Below are 13,404 nucleotides of genomic sequence, written 5' to 3'. Positions count from 1 at the left end.
AGCATGTTGATGATCTCTGTAACTTTACTTCAGCAACCTGGCTATTAAAAATGTGTTGAACGCCTCCACAAATTTACTTCTTGATTTAAGTCGTAACTGTCATTTCATCAGAGGCTCAGCTTTTTTCGCATGTGTGTGTTGACTTGATTGATAGATTGAATGATTACTTTTAATATAAGGTAAGTAAGGTCACACTTTCTGGACACCAGCAGCTCACGACCAGATGTGTCCAAATAAGTACCAACATGACACCAGTACTGTGGGCTATGGAAATTGAACAGTTGTTAATAATGGTCAAAATGTTGTAAATAAATAAATAACTAGTGGCAAAACAATGAAAACAATGATGACTGAAGTAAGGATGTTTGGATACCTCTCTATGATTCACTTCATTTACATACATTGGCAAAGATCTTAACCAATATTTCTTACAACAGCTTTCCTCAAAAAAAGTTGCTTTTATCCAACCAATATTTCTTACTTAGATAAAAGCAATGTTTTTGAGGATCACTGTTGTTCAAAGGAGGGAGATCAAATTCATTAATACCAAAGAGCCGTTTGAGGGGAAAAAAACACACACAGTAGGGGTCCAGCGTGTTATATTTATTTTTACCCAGCTCCATAGCACAAAAGTCACAACAATGTTAGATTAAAGTAAAAATGTTGAAACGGAAGACTTTACTTTTGAAAACTGAATTTGGAATGTGTGTACAGAATAATTAAAGTCAGCTAGGTCACACTTTTATGACTCTAATCATAATATGTCTAAGCTCACAATCTTTCACAATTATCAATGATATGGATCAATCATCAATTGTAATTGATCATTATATGGAGTCAATTATATGGAGTCCTTATCAGTAATGCATTTCATTCAGTGTTTACAGTCTTGATTAGGACTACGATTATCTTTCATGACAATATTTTCTGTTATAATAATATTGTATTATGATATCGTTAGCAGCTCGTTTAGAATTCACATTTTAAATTAATAACTGTTATATCAACAAAGGGGGTGTTTAAACTGAAACATTCAATGAAGATTAGAGGACTGGTACAATTACTAAATCATGAAGAAAAGAGAAGTAGATGAGAGGGAGGCGCTGTCCGCCGCAGTGCTAGCGTACATTCACAGCTTTGCGTAGTCCTTTAGGATGGCTTCCAGTTTTTGGCTGAGCATTATATTACCTTTCACCTTCAGCTTTCCAGCAAAAAACGCCTGCAGAATCAAAATAAATCAATATTACAAACAATTTAAGATTGTTTAAATGTCAACACTTATATAATGTTCAGTCTATGTAGGAGGCTGTTATTTTTACAATGCTTTTGAGCAAATAAAAAGGAAAACCAATGCCTTAAGAGCACATTTTGACTTTTATATCCAGTCCTCAAGCAGAAGTTCACAATTATGATGGAATTATTGAACCATTTTCTAAAATCTGCTTAAACCTACCAAAAGTTTTGATCTTGCTCCCACTTTCACGAACATATTCTCAATATTCTCATTAAAATGTACAACAATAAAAACATGAGGCAAACACACACACAGGAGTTCCAAGCATGTGTACAACATACGCACTGATGAACATAAATAGTTTTCTCATGGGGAAATATAGAAATATATATATCAAATATATAATAAACAGCCAACTGATTCAAATCCTTTTACCTTTTGTGGGTTGAGTTTTCCTTGTACAACTTCCATGAAGTCTTCATCAGAGAGACTGAAGGTCACGTCAGATTTAACTTTCGATGCTCCCTTATACAGTGACCCAGTGCCATTCTTCAGATCGATGGCTAAAGAAAATATGAACAGGTTATTATTACAACAGACACAAACTTTAAAATTTCAGTGCTTTTCCCCGATTTTCACACTCCTTTAACAATTCAGCTGATGGGCAGCCATTGTACGGTATAAAAAAAGAATGGCATGAGCCTTCTCACCTGCTATTTTGTGATATTCAATTATATATATATATTATCCAACACAATAACAGGTTTTAAGCCAGTCTCCTTTCGTAGCAGGGCTCACGAATGTGTACTAAGTGCAAAGATAATGTACATCTTCCTCAGGCTAATCTTATCTCCCCTGCAAGAGAAGCTCAGATCCTGTGGAACTGGATGTTTTCTCGTTATACCTTTGAATCCATAACAGTGTGCATCTACCCATCTCATCTGTCAAGCAGTGGTCAGTACTGACAGCATCCATTTCTCCAGCAAAATAATAATACAAAAAATAATCTTAAAAGATGAGATTTGTTTTTTTTCATTTCACAGACAAGAAAAATGTGACTTGTGTCATAAATATCCCCTATCAAAATCATAACTACATCTCATTTAGTGTTTAGTATTGACTTCTGGATGCTGTCAAACAGTGCATTTCTCTTCAGCATGTAGAGGTAAAGATATCTGAAGCAGCTCTTGGAGGTTTGAGGGAGATCTAAACATCAATAATGCAAGAAAAAACAATAGACTACAAACATTAATAATTCCTACAAAATCACCAAAATGATAATATATGATGATGAAAAACAACTATTGAGTGCCTAGTACAATACTATACATTTTTTTTGTATCCATATACTAACCTATTTTATTTACTTCGCCTGTTTTCAGCTGATTTTAACATAGGAATACACTATACAATATGACACATACAGGGATGTCACACTAGACTGCATATGTTAAGAAATTGAGCTGAAAGTCCTAAATGGAGTGGCCATACAAATAATTTAACTCCACCAGAAAGGGTGATATATGTGAAGGAGCTGGCTTGAACCTTGGCACAAACTGCGGGCAATGGGTTACAACTTTATACGATGTCCAGCAAAGGTAGATAGGAAATATACTTACAGTGGATCTGTATTTAATTATATTGTGTTAACGGCATCAACAGATGTGTGAGATCGGTGTAAGATCTATTTTAATTAGGTAGAATTATTTTCTCATATTTGGCCCATCTGAGGTGTACAATATTATTTGTTTAGGATGTTTCTAATTCATTCAGATTCCGCTGAGAATAGCCGCATTATGCTTTATAGTTTATCAACACAGCAGTAACCTATATTATTAAGCTCCAGCTTCCAGCAAGCTCAAGATCATAGTGGTATGTGTGTACCCAGTGCTAAACAGAAAAATCAACAAGTGGGTTTTTCTTTGTTTAAAAAATAGATAATTAGGGACTTTTTTAAATTACCTAGATTTCTCCAGAGTTCGTGCACTAACCTGTTGGAAACAATTTGGCTCTAAATTTGTAATTCTATTTCTCCGATGCAGGACTACAAAGCTCGTATTGCACGTTTACAATATAACGGATTGTGTTATTTTCGCTGATGTGCACTGCCTGATTCTGCTATCTGTCAAACTGAAGGGGCACGTCATCAGAGATGTCAAGCACTGAAGCTGAAAAAACAAACATGCATGTCAGCCGTAGTGATTAATATACGTGCAACCGAAAGTTGCCATTGCGCTGCGACCATCACAGAAGCTCTTCCTTTTTCACCTTGCCAGATTGTTACACTCTCTCCTTGGTTACCATTCCCTGACATGTATTTTTAGATCTTTTAATAGTACTCCCTCAACTGGGCCCATACCTTACTTCATGCAGCTCCCAAGAATATGACTATTCAAAAATACCTATAATAATAATAACGTCCATCAGAGAATTAAGTCAAGAGAGCTTCTTCATTATTTGCTTTCTCTCCCGAAGGACTCTTTCGCAGCCAAAACACCCTGATGCAGGACAGGCTTTCACTACCAAGACCTGGTTTGAATGCGACATGTTGGTCGCTAATGTCTCTGCTCTGAGCAAAAGCAATCAAGTATAAAATTCCTTTCACATCTGAACTGGGGAATCAAAGCAACCTGGTCTATCACGCACACGCTTTCTGAAGAGCCTCGTCCTGCTGAGATCCCCAAATTACTCCTGCAGTGCTATGCTGGACGGTGACGATGTTTTGTTTTATTTCTTTGTGAAGATCTTTCACCATGCTGTTCTCATCAGCACATCATGGTAACTGTTGACAATGGGAAGTCTTTGAAGCATTCCTCATAAAAACCTCTTTAGCAAATTGTATTAAAACTGAACCTTTAACCAAAAGAAAACAACAACAACATTTAGATAATTCTTATGCAATACTCACAGCTCTGATCTTTTGTCCTTAGTATTCAAAACTGATCTCAAATAGGAAAACTAAAGCCTTTGCCTAGCTTGCTACAGAAAGAAATCAATCCATGAAATTCATATATCCTGTCTATGTATACCTATATATTTTTGCCATTAAATGAGTCGAGTCTAAAGACATTTATGAAGTCCTACCCAATTAATGCACATTACTCCAGCAATTCTTGTTGACGATACTGATTACATCCCATCTGGACTGAATGTTGGCCAATCACAATTAGAAAAAAATAATAATTAGAAACTATGGTCTGAAACAAGGGTGCAATTAGTCCCTTTTGTTGATGTGAAAATGCTAAAGACTTCACTGAACATCACTGAAGCCTAAGATTGGCACTGAGGGTTTATCTTGTGGCTGCATGAAAATTAAAAAGTCAGGGGAAAAAGGGCTGAAAAGCAGGAGTAATCCAGTAAATTGTAAAAGTGAGTCTTATGGAAGTAACCAGTAGGAAACTACCGTCAACTTAAGGAGTCAATCATGGGAATCAGTCAAACATCTCCTATCCCCCCAGGCTAATTTTAACATTCAATGGAGTTGAAGCCTGTTGAAATAGCTGGTCCTCTAGCTGCCTCCAGTGGCTGTAGTCTACACTGATATAATGTATTGCAAGTGTTTTGAATATTACGGGGAACCTGTGTATAGACTGTCCTGTAAATGAGAGACCTACTTGATTTATGACCTTTAAAACTCTCCTTGCTGGAAGAAGCACTTGCGAAAACCATGCACACGTCCGATTTCTAAAACCGTCTTACAGATTTTAGACACACAAGACTAAATATATGCACTGCCACTGGAGAATGGAGAAAGGACAGAATACTTCAGCCATAACGCAGAGTCTGCTGTAGTGTTACAATCAGGTCATTTAATGCAGAGCATGTCCCTGAGAAAATCTTTATAGTGGTGTTAATCAAATGAAAGTGAATGTCACTGCAGTTTACTGCTTTCATGCCATCTTAAACTGAATTGGAATTTTTACTGCACAAATGTTGGACAAGTTGGAAGATATGAACAGGCACCACTATAAACCTGGCATTTAAGTACATTACATGTAACAGCAGAAACACCTCTTATATGGAATTAGGAGTGTTTGTTTTTTTCTTCCACTTTGCCATTTAAGATGAGGCTCTTGGATCATAATCCATATTGAATAAACTATTAGATCTAGTTATACCTCTGTACATCTACTCTCTATTAAACAGGTTCTTTAGTTAAATTGACAATGGACATATTCTCATGATTGAGATTGTTTAAATATAATATAGGTCAATGAATATGTTGCAAAGTACTAGGAAAGCTATGAGAAACCTAGTTTAATAATTTCAGTATAGGACTGAAGGACAATATAGACAAAAAAAAAAAAATGCTTGTATTGACAAATACCCCATAATTACAAGACTCTGCGCTCAGTACATTTTCTTATAGATAAAAGAAAATATCCATTAGCTAGCATTAACTGTTAATTGTCACTTTAGTGCTCTACACAACAACAAAACACATCTTTCAGATAGACCTGAAGACAGACTATCTTTTTAAAAAGGAAATTGCAATATTATCTCTTCTCTGAATGCAGAAGTCAAACAAAAGCTTTACTTGATTGCATCATCCAGCCATTAGCAAATCATTCTGCTATTTTCTCAATCTTGTATTAAGTATTACATTCACAAATGCTGCTGTGACAAATTACTTTTAATGAATAATCACCTGTAGCACCTGCTTTAATAAATAGTACTTATGATAAAGGCTTTGGAATTATATTTGCTGCACATGATTCCCATATTAAAAACCATGGGCAGGATAACTAGATAAAAAGATGAACTGTTATTACATGCTTCTAATTCTTAAAAATAACTAAATAAATAACTCAAATAGTAGACATTTGACACTTCCATCAATGTCTTTTGATTGTCATTAAATGCTTTAAAGATGTTCTGAAATTCATTTTGGTTTATCAATAAAAAAATAAAAAAACATTTAAATCAGGTTTATTATAATAATCTAATATTGAAAATCATAGCACTGCTGAATGCTAATTCATATCCATGTGAATCTTAAATTAAATAAAGCCTCCAAGATGCTGTCTTAATGCTATATTTGCTATTACAGATCCCACAGTACATATCGATAGGCTGTCGCGGTGTTGTCTAACCTGGGAAACTAGTCTGTTTTTTATACCGCAGTTATCATATGAGTTTTATATCCAGGTAACGAGAATTAAATTATTTTCAGCCTGCCTTTTTAGCGGATGCCTATCTCAAGGACATGAGCTACAGACACTGCGAGTATACCTGTCACACAGGACAGTAATGAGCTAAAAGGAATCACACTGTTCCTGGTCCTGTCAATTTGCGTAGCCCGACGAAGGCACCGAGCAGAAGAGAGGTGACGTGGCTCCGATTAAAACATCGGCTGGCAGAGCAGAGTGGAAATTTACTAACCTGCCAGGTGAAGCACAGAGAGCACGGAAAGCAATGTCACTCGGGACGCTTTGAGCAAAATCGTGTTTCCACGTCACATGAGGAACAACTAGCCGAGCAGCAGACAATAACCAGACAGGCGCTCAATGACACAGCTGAAAATCTGCTAAATTCTTCATAAACCGCCCCCGGACTCAATGTCCAACACCCATTTGCTTTAGGTTCATTATAGCCTAGTACCCAAATAGGTATACATCTCCCAAAGCATAAAACATGTCTCAAAAATGTGTGTTGAAAAATATTTTTGTATCTACAAAAAAACTGCTTAACCACGTCTGAATGCGTGTGTGTTTATATTATACATTCTACTTAATTCATGCATACATAATAAAATAAGCATTTGTGTATAGAGAACAATATATATATATATATATATATATATATATATATATATATATATATATATATATATATATATATATATATATATATATAAATAAATAATCGTATGAGTATTTTGTTACAACACTTTAAATGGCATTCCCAACTGGAATTTAGATTCTACACATGCATACGTAAAGCTGTGTAAGTCATACTGGAAAGCTTTTATATTTTTTCCTCTACTTGATAGACCTTATAGTTTATCATTAATTTGTATAATAATAATAATAATAGAAATGGTTTCAACGCTTTATATGACTTCAATGATATGAACGTTCATTCTATAATCACTGAGCTGCTTGGCTCTGTCGGAGCAGGTAATTTCATCTGTATCTAATCTTCTGCCTGCTTCATATCTCTGAACACATTTTGATTTCCTTTTTGGGTTCACATTGACCTTTTATGTGTTGAGGGCCATCCATATTACAGCGTTTGCTCACATTATTTTTTCTCTTCCACATTTTTCGCAGCAATGTTTATATTAACATCACTCAATCATACGACAGAGAGCTGCCTAACTGGTATACTGCATCCCCAGTGTAAGAGAACTGTAGATCAGGTTTATTGGTCTGGCTGTCACTTCTATTCCAGAGTTACAGATATAGGGTTTAAGGGATTTATTTTCTTCCTGGCGATTGTCTGCAGCACCTTCTACAGTCTAAGTTTAATGTGGTTATATCATATACTGTACTTTGTAGACAAACATTCGAGTGTTGTTACATTAAAAAAGAGCCCCGAAGAGACTGAAGGAAAACAGCTGTTCTGCACACAGTAATTAATTAACCTTCACAATAACCCTTCATTTTAATGTAAACTGAAGTGTTGTATACGAGATCTACCCTCAGTCCTTTATTAATATTGTTATGGCATCCTTCAGAGTTTGAGAGGCTCGGGGGGTTGATTTGGTCTGGCTTTAGTTTTTGCTATGGCATGAAGTTACTTACTCCACTGTGCAACACTGTTTCCTCCTTTAGTGATCTCCCATTGGAAGACAGCGTTTACTTTTTTCACCAGGTCCTTCCCGACATCTATAATGCGGCGGCCGATCTCGGCAAAGACAAGGTCGCTCTGGAGCCCCTCGGCCTAGGAAAGATGAAAACACGAATTAAAGTAATGGATAACTAATACATGAACACATACATAAAATACTAAATAATATTGCTGGGATTTAATTCCAGTGGGTCCCAGTGAACCCAAAACCTTCCAGAAAGCCTGATATTTAAAAATTCTTTAGAGATAAAAAGCAAAATAAAAAATACAAAGGCTATTGATGATGCTGTAATTATGAAGTGCAGCTCTTAAATAGTACAGACTAAGACTTTGTATTTCTTACTGATAAATAACCTAAATCTTACCACAGGTTCCATTACAGGTGCTTTATCCACATCTCTGAGATCCACGTAGGCCCCTGACAAAACCACATCTCCAGTTTCTTTCACCTAAACAACAAAAATAAACAATGAAAATACTGGGCTCTTACCTGTAGGCTATACAATGCCTATAGAAGGTCTACACTCCCTTTCAACTATTTTATTTTCATTTATATACAAATCCAACCCCACAATTTTGAATTAAAGAAAATATTCTCAACATTTGTAGAAAATGGTTGGATACATGTCCACCCCTTGTAATAGCAATCCTAACATTTGCTCAAAATCTTCAAAATCACACACCAAGTTAAGTGGCCTTCACCTATGTTAAATTGTAAGTCACACGATTTCAGGGTAAATTCAGCAGTTCCTGTAGGTTCCATCTGCTGGGTAGTGCGTTTCAAAGCAAAGACTCAACCATGAGCATCAAGGAGCTTATAAAAGATCTCCAGGAAAAAGTTTTTGGAAGAAATCATGGAAGAAGGGACAGACCCTAATCCCGAACACAACACACAAATACAGGGCATTAAACATCTCTCTCCCAGCATTCATTCCCAGCATTCACCCCACACACTGCTTATGCAGCAAAACTCACTGGTTACATGTAGATATGCATCACCTTTGCTAGTTAAGTTTCTCGGTCATTATTAAAATTGTGCATTTAATAACCATATCCTCACCTTACACTGAAGGAAGACCCTGTTTCCCTCTTTCCACATTTCAGTTTGAAGCGACTGCCCAGGAAACACCGGCTTCACAAACCGCACCTGAAGATGAGCAACAGACCATTGAAAACAATTAGTCAAGTCTACAAAACAGCATTTAATGAATTACACTTTATTATCTTATAAAGGTACAGATCATAATTTTGAATTGTGAGCTTTATTTAAAGAGGTAAATCCTATGAAAAGGGAGTGTAACAGCTATTCAATGATGTGAAATACAGTGATTATTTTAATCATTAGTAAAAGGTCAAGAGCAAGTGGTAGGAATATATTTACTTTTGTCAGATAAGGTACTGATAGTTTTAGTATTTCTATGCTGTAAAAAGTATATACCTGCAGTTTACTGTGATAATCAAATTGCTTCACCTTGCAAGTGATTATGGGAATTCAAGTTTTAAGTTTCTGGTGTTAACTGCTTTAATTCAGATTCACTCATATGCTTCCACAGTGCTGATTAAACAATGCATACTGTTGCAACTGTTCTTCAATTTTAAGTATCAATAACCTCAATAAATGGCTTCTATAGCTCTCTCAGAAAATACCATCCAAAAAGCTGGTTTATCATTTTGTGGGACACTAATATGCATGACTGTTTTGTTTCATGACTAAGCAACTCCTTGTAAATTTAGGCATCATATATTTCCTTAAAAATAAAAATACTTCTAATAAAAAATCTACTACTAAAAGTAAGTAGATATTACATATATGAAGCCGGAAAAGCAGTGCTTCATTAATCCAATGTGACGATTATTAAATCATTACAAATGTGGTCTCAGGCCTCATTTAACAACACATTGAGAGAGAGATATATTTGTTTTGTTTTGCATTGGTTTCTAAGACAGTTTTGTGTACTTCCACTTACACACCTGGACTAGGCTAAAAGCATACAGTGCCCCAAATTGACTGCCTGAGGAGGAATATAATGCTATTTATCCATTTAGAGAAAAATGCTTTACTGAGGGGAAACCTTTGACAGCAAAAGTATGTTTTTTTTTCATTAGATACCATGGTTTCTGAAGAGACTGGGACAGTCACCCCTACCTGAAAACACTAAGATGCCAATTAAAGCTTTCCAATGATGGTTCAGTGATTCTAAATGTAGTCTTTCCCTTCCCCTATAAAATCGAAATGAAAAGTGTTCCAATCTCTGTAATGGAACTAGCAGTAGGTTTCTGCAGGGTTAGGCTTGATTAGATTTAAGTTAACTATTTTTATTGAATGGTTTTAAAATGCTCAGCATGGTAAAGTGCTGCAGAAATATATGTTGTTCATTTCTTGCTGGTACTTTATTTTTCTGAAGAGGCAGCCATTATGCTTTCAGATTCTGAAGCTGAAATATTCGTTTCAATGAGAGGCTGAACAGAGCACCTGTTGTAACGTTTAAGGTGCTGGCATTAAATGAATGGTGAATCCAAATGAGGTCATCCCAAACGATATTATCTCCATAGAAAGCATGCTGATCGGTTAGTCAGACTATAAAGAGCCCACGGCCTTTCCATTGTATTATTGGAAAACACAATACTGTGAAGAAGATATTGATCTGGTGGACATAGGCTGTTCATCTTCTTTGCATCCACTGCATTCCCAGAATATTCATATTTTCTAACTTTTGATCTTTATACACTTCAATTGTTATATTGGTCAGGGACATTTAATTTTGTTATTTCTTTAGATATTTCTTACCTTAATTGACTTGAATTTTGAGACATCATTGTTTGCATAATGCTTTAAAACATGTCTCGCAGCAAACCCAAAGGAACAAAGACCATGAAGAATTGGCTTTTTGAACCCTGAAAGAAAATACACCATAGTCAGCTAATAAAGTAAATACACCTGATCTATCATCACAATATTTGATTTGTTATGCATGATGATGTTGCTTTTGTCAGTTTCCAGAATGGAAATGCCTAGTAGCACTGTAGCAACCTTAATCTATGTCTTCTACAAGTCATTTAAAAAAATCATGAATCTTTTTTAAGGTTACAAATGATAACTGTTACAATCACCAATTGTGCGTCATATGTTTTGCAATCCAATGATCAACTCAGGTATAGAAAGTTACCTGGCATGTGTTTGGAGTGAAACCGAGCTTTGGATTCTGTCCCATTAATACTAGAATGTCAACTTCATGGAATAAAATGAAATACTTGATAACAAAATACAGTGAGCACAATACTATAATACAAATCCTAATGCTTTCTTACCTCCCATGGCTGCAAAACTGGGATCAATGTGCAGGGGATTCCAATCTCCACTGAGTCTGTATAAGGCCGCCTTTTTATGAGGGGGAAAAAAAGACAGCCTATTCAATTCACTCATTTCCAGGCATGCACACAGCGGTGGGATCCCTGATTTCAGTCTAGCTGTGAGGATACCTCAAAACGTCAGCCACTGGAATCAAACCTGACTACTCAAAAAGGCTGAGTAATGTTATCTGAGATAAAAGTTCTGCTGCTTCAATGTATTTATTATAAGAATAATTCATTTTATGGTACTTTTTGCTAGACTTTGCTACTCCACGTTTAGGAATACCTGATAAAGTGAAATTGTGTATAAACATTTTGTGTGGTATTGACAGGCTGAACACATGTACAAAGAAAAGAAAGCATAAGGCAAGATCTGCAATGCACTTTTAACCCATATTTTGTTGTTAGGAGTCTAGAAATAAAATGTTAAATTGGAAGCAGAAATATGACTAATGTTACCCTTTGGGGCTTTTGAGAAAGTTATGATTTCAATGAGCATATTAAAACAGCATTTAATGTTATGACATTTAACTTACTGGTGAAGTATAACTTGAAATATTGTTTCCTGGAATTGCTATAAAATGTAACCCAGTTCATTAATTTAATTGGCTTCCATCAGAAATTCAATATGATGAGCTTCCAGATGTTATCAAAGCCGATTCCACAGTAGTAACATGGACCTTCTCTCTTCGGCACAATTCAACTTAGTTCTTAAGACAAGCATAACCTTTACTGATCCACTTATTTGCTTATTTTTGAAAAGTAATTAAAAATCATGTAATCATTTTAAGAGAAAATCTATTTTTGTTTGCTAACAGGTTCATACACTTTTTAAAAATAAAAGTTCACTACTTTATTTATTTTTTATCCAGTCATAATAACTATGACAATTGTCAAAAGTCAAATCATATTATATACATTAAAAAATCCTTGGTTGGGGAACAAGGTTAAGTATTTAATAAACAACAAGATAACAAAATGTGGATCTTGGTTAGCAGTGCTCAGTTTCCCTGTTTAACCTTTGCTTCACTGAAGCAGACAGTCATGTGACATATACCAGTGCACTGATTGGTTATGAAATAGGATTGGCGTTACATGGAGCAATCCTCGCCGGATTTGCATACAAGCTTGTTGCTAGTGTATTGTGTGGTGGAGTTACCGTTAAAGCTGATCTTCTTTCACAATCAATTAATAATATTAATACATAAAAATAACTGCAGAATTAAATTTCATACTCCTGTGACACTAGTAAAATTCCCGACTTGTTCAAGCCTTTCAGAATAGAAAGGCCTGGAAATAATTTTGGCATTTTTCCCTTATTTTTCCCAACTTCCATACTAGCATATGAACCCTGTAATAAACACTGGTTTAAATAGAACTAGGGAATAAATACCATGTACATTATATACATATGAATGGTCACTGGCCAAAAGTATTAGAAAGCTCATCCTTTTAGTGTTGAGGCTTCATGCAAAGATAGCTCAAATGGGCCCCTTGAATCCACAAGATGTTGGATGAAAGACAAGTCAGTGCTACCCCAAAATTCAGCTTCATTCTGTACTTCTACTAACTGGCAACTGGGAGAAAGAAATGTGTTAGCTGAAATTTAAAAAAAAAAAAATCTTTAATGCAGTTTGAAAAGAGACCTGTAAATAACTGCTTTGTCTGTAATTCCAAAGGTTTGCGATTCTGGAATAAAGTTGTAGATGCAGAGGGTATTATTTTGCCTGAGAGGCTGCTATGAAGATGACGGCACTCTCAAGCAGCATGTGTCTATTGTTATTGCCTTGATTGTGAAATGTATAGATCATGCTGCAAACCACAAAGACATCACAGGTAATCAGCCTTGAAACAATTTCCCACAAACTCAAATTTTAAGAACTTTATAATTATATTGCAAACCACTGCCTACAAATGCACAGTATACAATTCCCACTGCTGAGACTTGTACTGTAATTATTATGGGTTTGCGATTGTGAGCTACATTGAGCTATATTTAAGTTAAAGTTTCCTTGTATAGTACATTA

At 35.5% G+C, this 13,404-nt stretch overlaps 1 protein-coding gene across 1 annotated transcript in view; it reads right to left on the bottom strand.

Annotated features, from left to right (window-relative positions):
- Nucleotides 1-582: 582 nt before the first annotated feature.
- Nucleotides 583-13,404, bottom strand: part of hsd17b4 (hydroxysteroid (17-beta) dehydrogenase 4) — a 58,016-nt gene continuing 45,194 nt past the window's right edge. Inside the window, exons 18-24 of the mRNA XM_066711315.1 lie at nt 11,336-11,405; nt 10,815-10,921; nt 9,087-9,173; nt 8,392-8,475; nt 7,981-8,119; nt 1,670-1,797; nt 583-1,219 (exon numbers count right to left, since the gene is read on the bottom strand). Of these exons, the coding sequence (XP_066567412.1) occupies nt 1,130-1,219; nt 1,670-1,797; nt 7,981-8,119; nt 8,392-8,475; nt 9,087-9,173; nt 10,815-10,921; nt 11,336-11,405 (705 nt within the window). The 3' untranslated portion in view covers nt 583-1,129. The remainder of the gene's footprint in view (nt 1,220-1,669; nt 1,798-7,980; nt 8,120-8,391; nt 8,476-9,086; nt 9,174-10,814; nt 10,922-11,335; nt 11,406-13,404) is intronic.

This window comes from Amia ocellicauda, chromosome 8 (assembly GCF_036373705.1).
Source record: "Amia ocellicauda isolate fAmiCal2 chromosome 8, fAmiCal2.hap1, whole genome shotgun sequence".
Classification (NCBI taxonomy): domain Eukaryota; kingdom Metazoa; phylum Chordata; class Actinopteri; order Amiiformes; family Amiidae; genus Amia; species Amia ocellicauda.
Note: the sequence above shows the minus strand (reverse complement) of the source record. Positions and strands in the feature narration are given on the sequence as shown.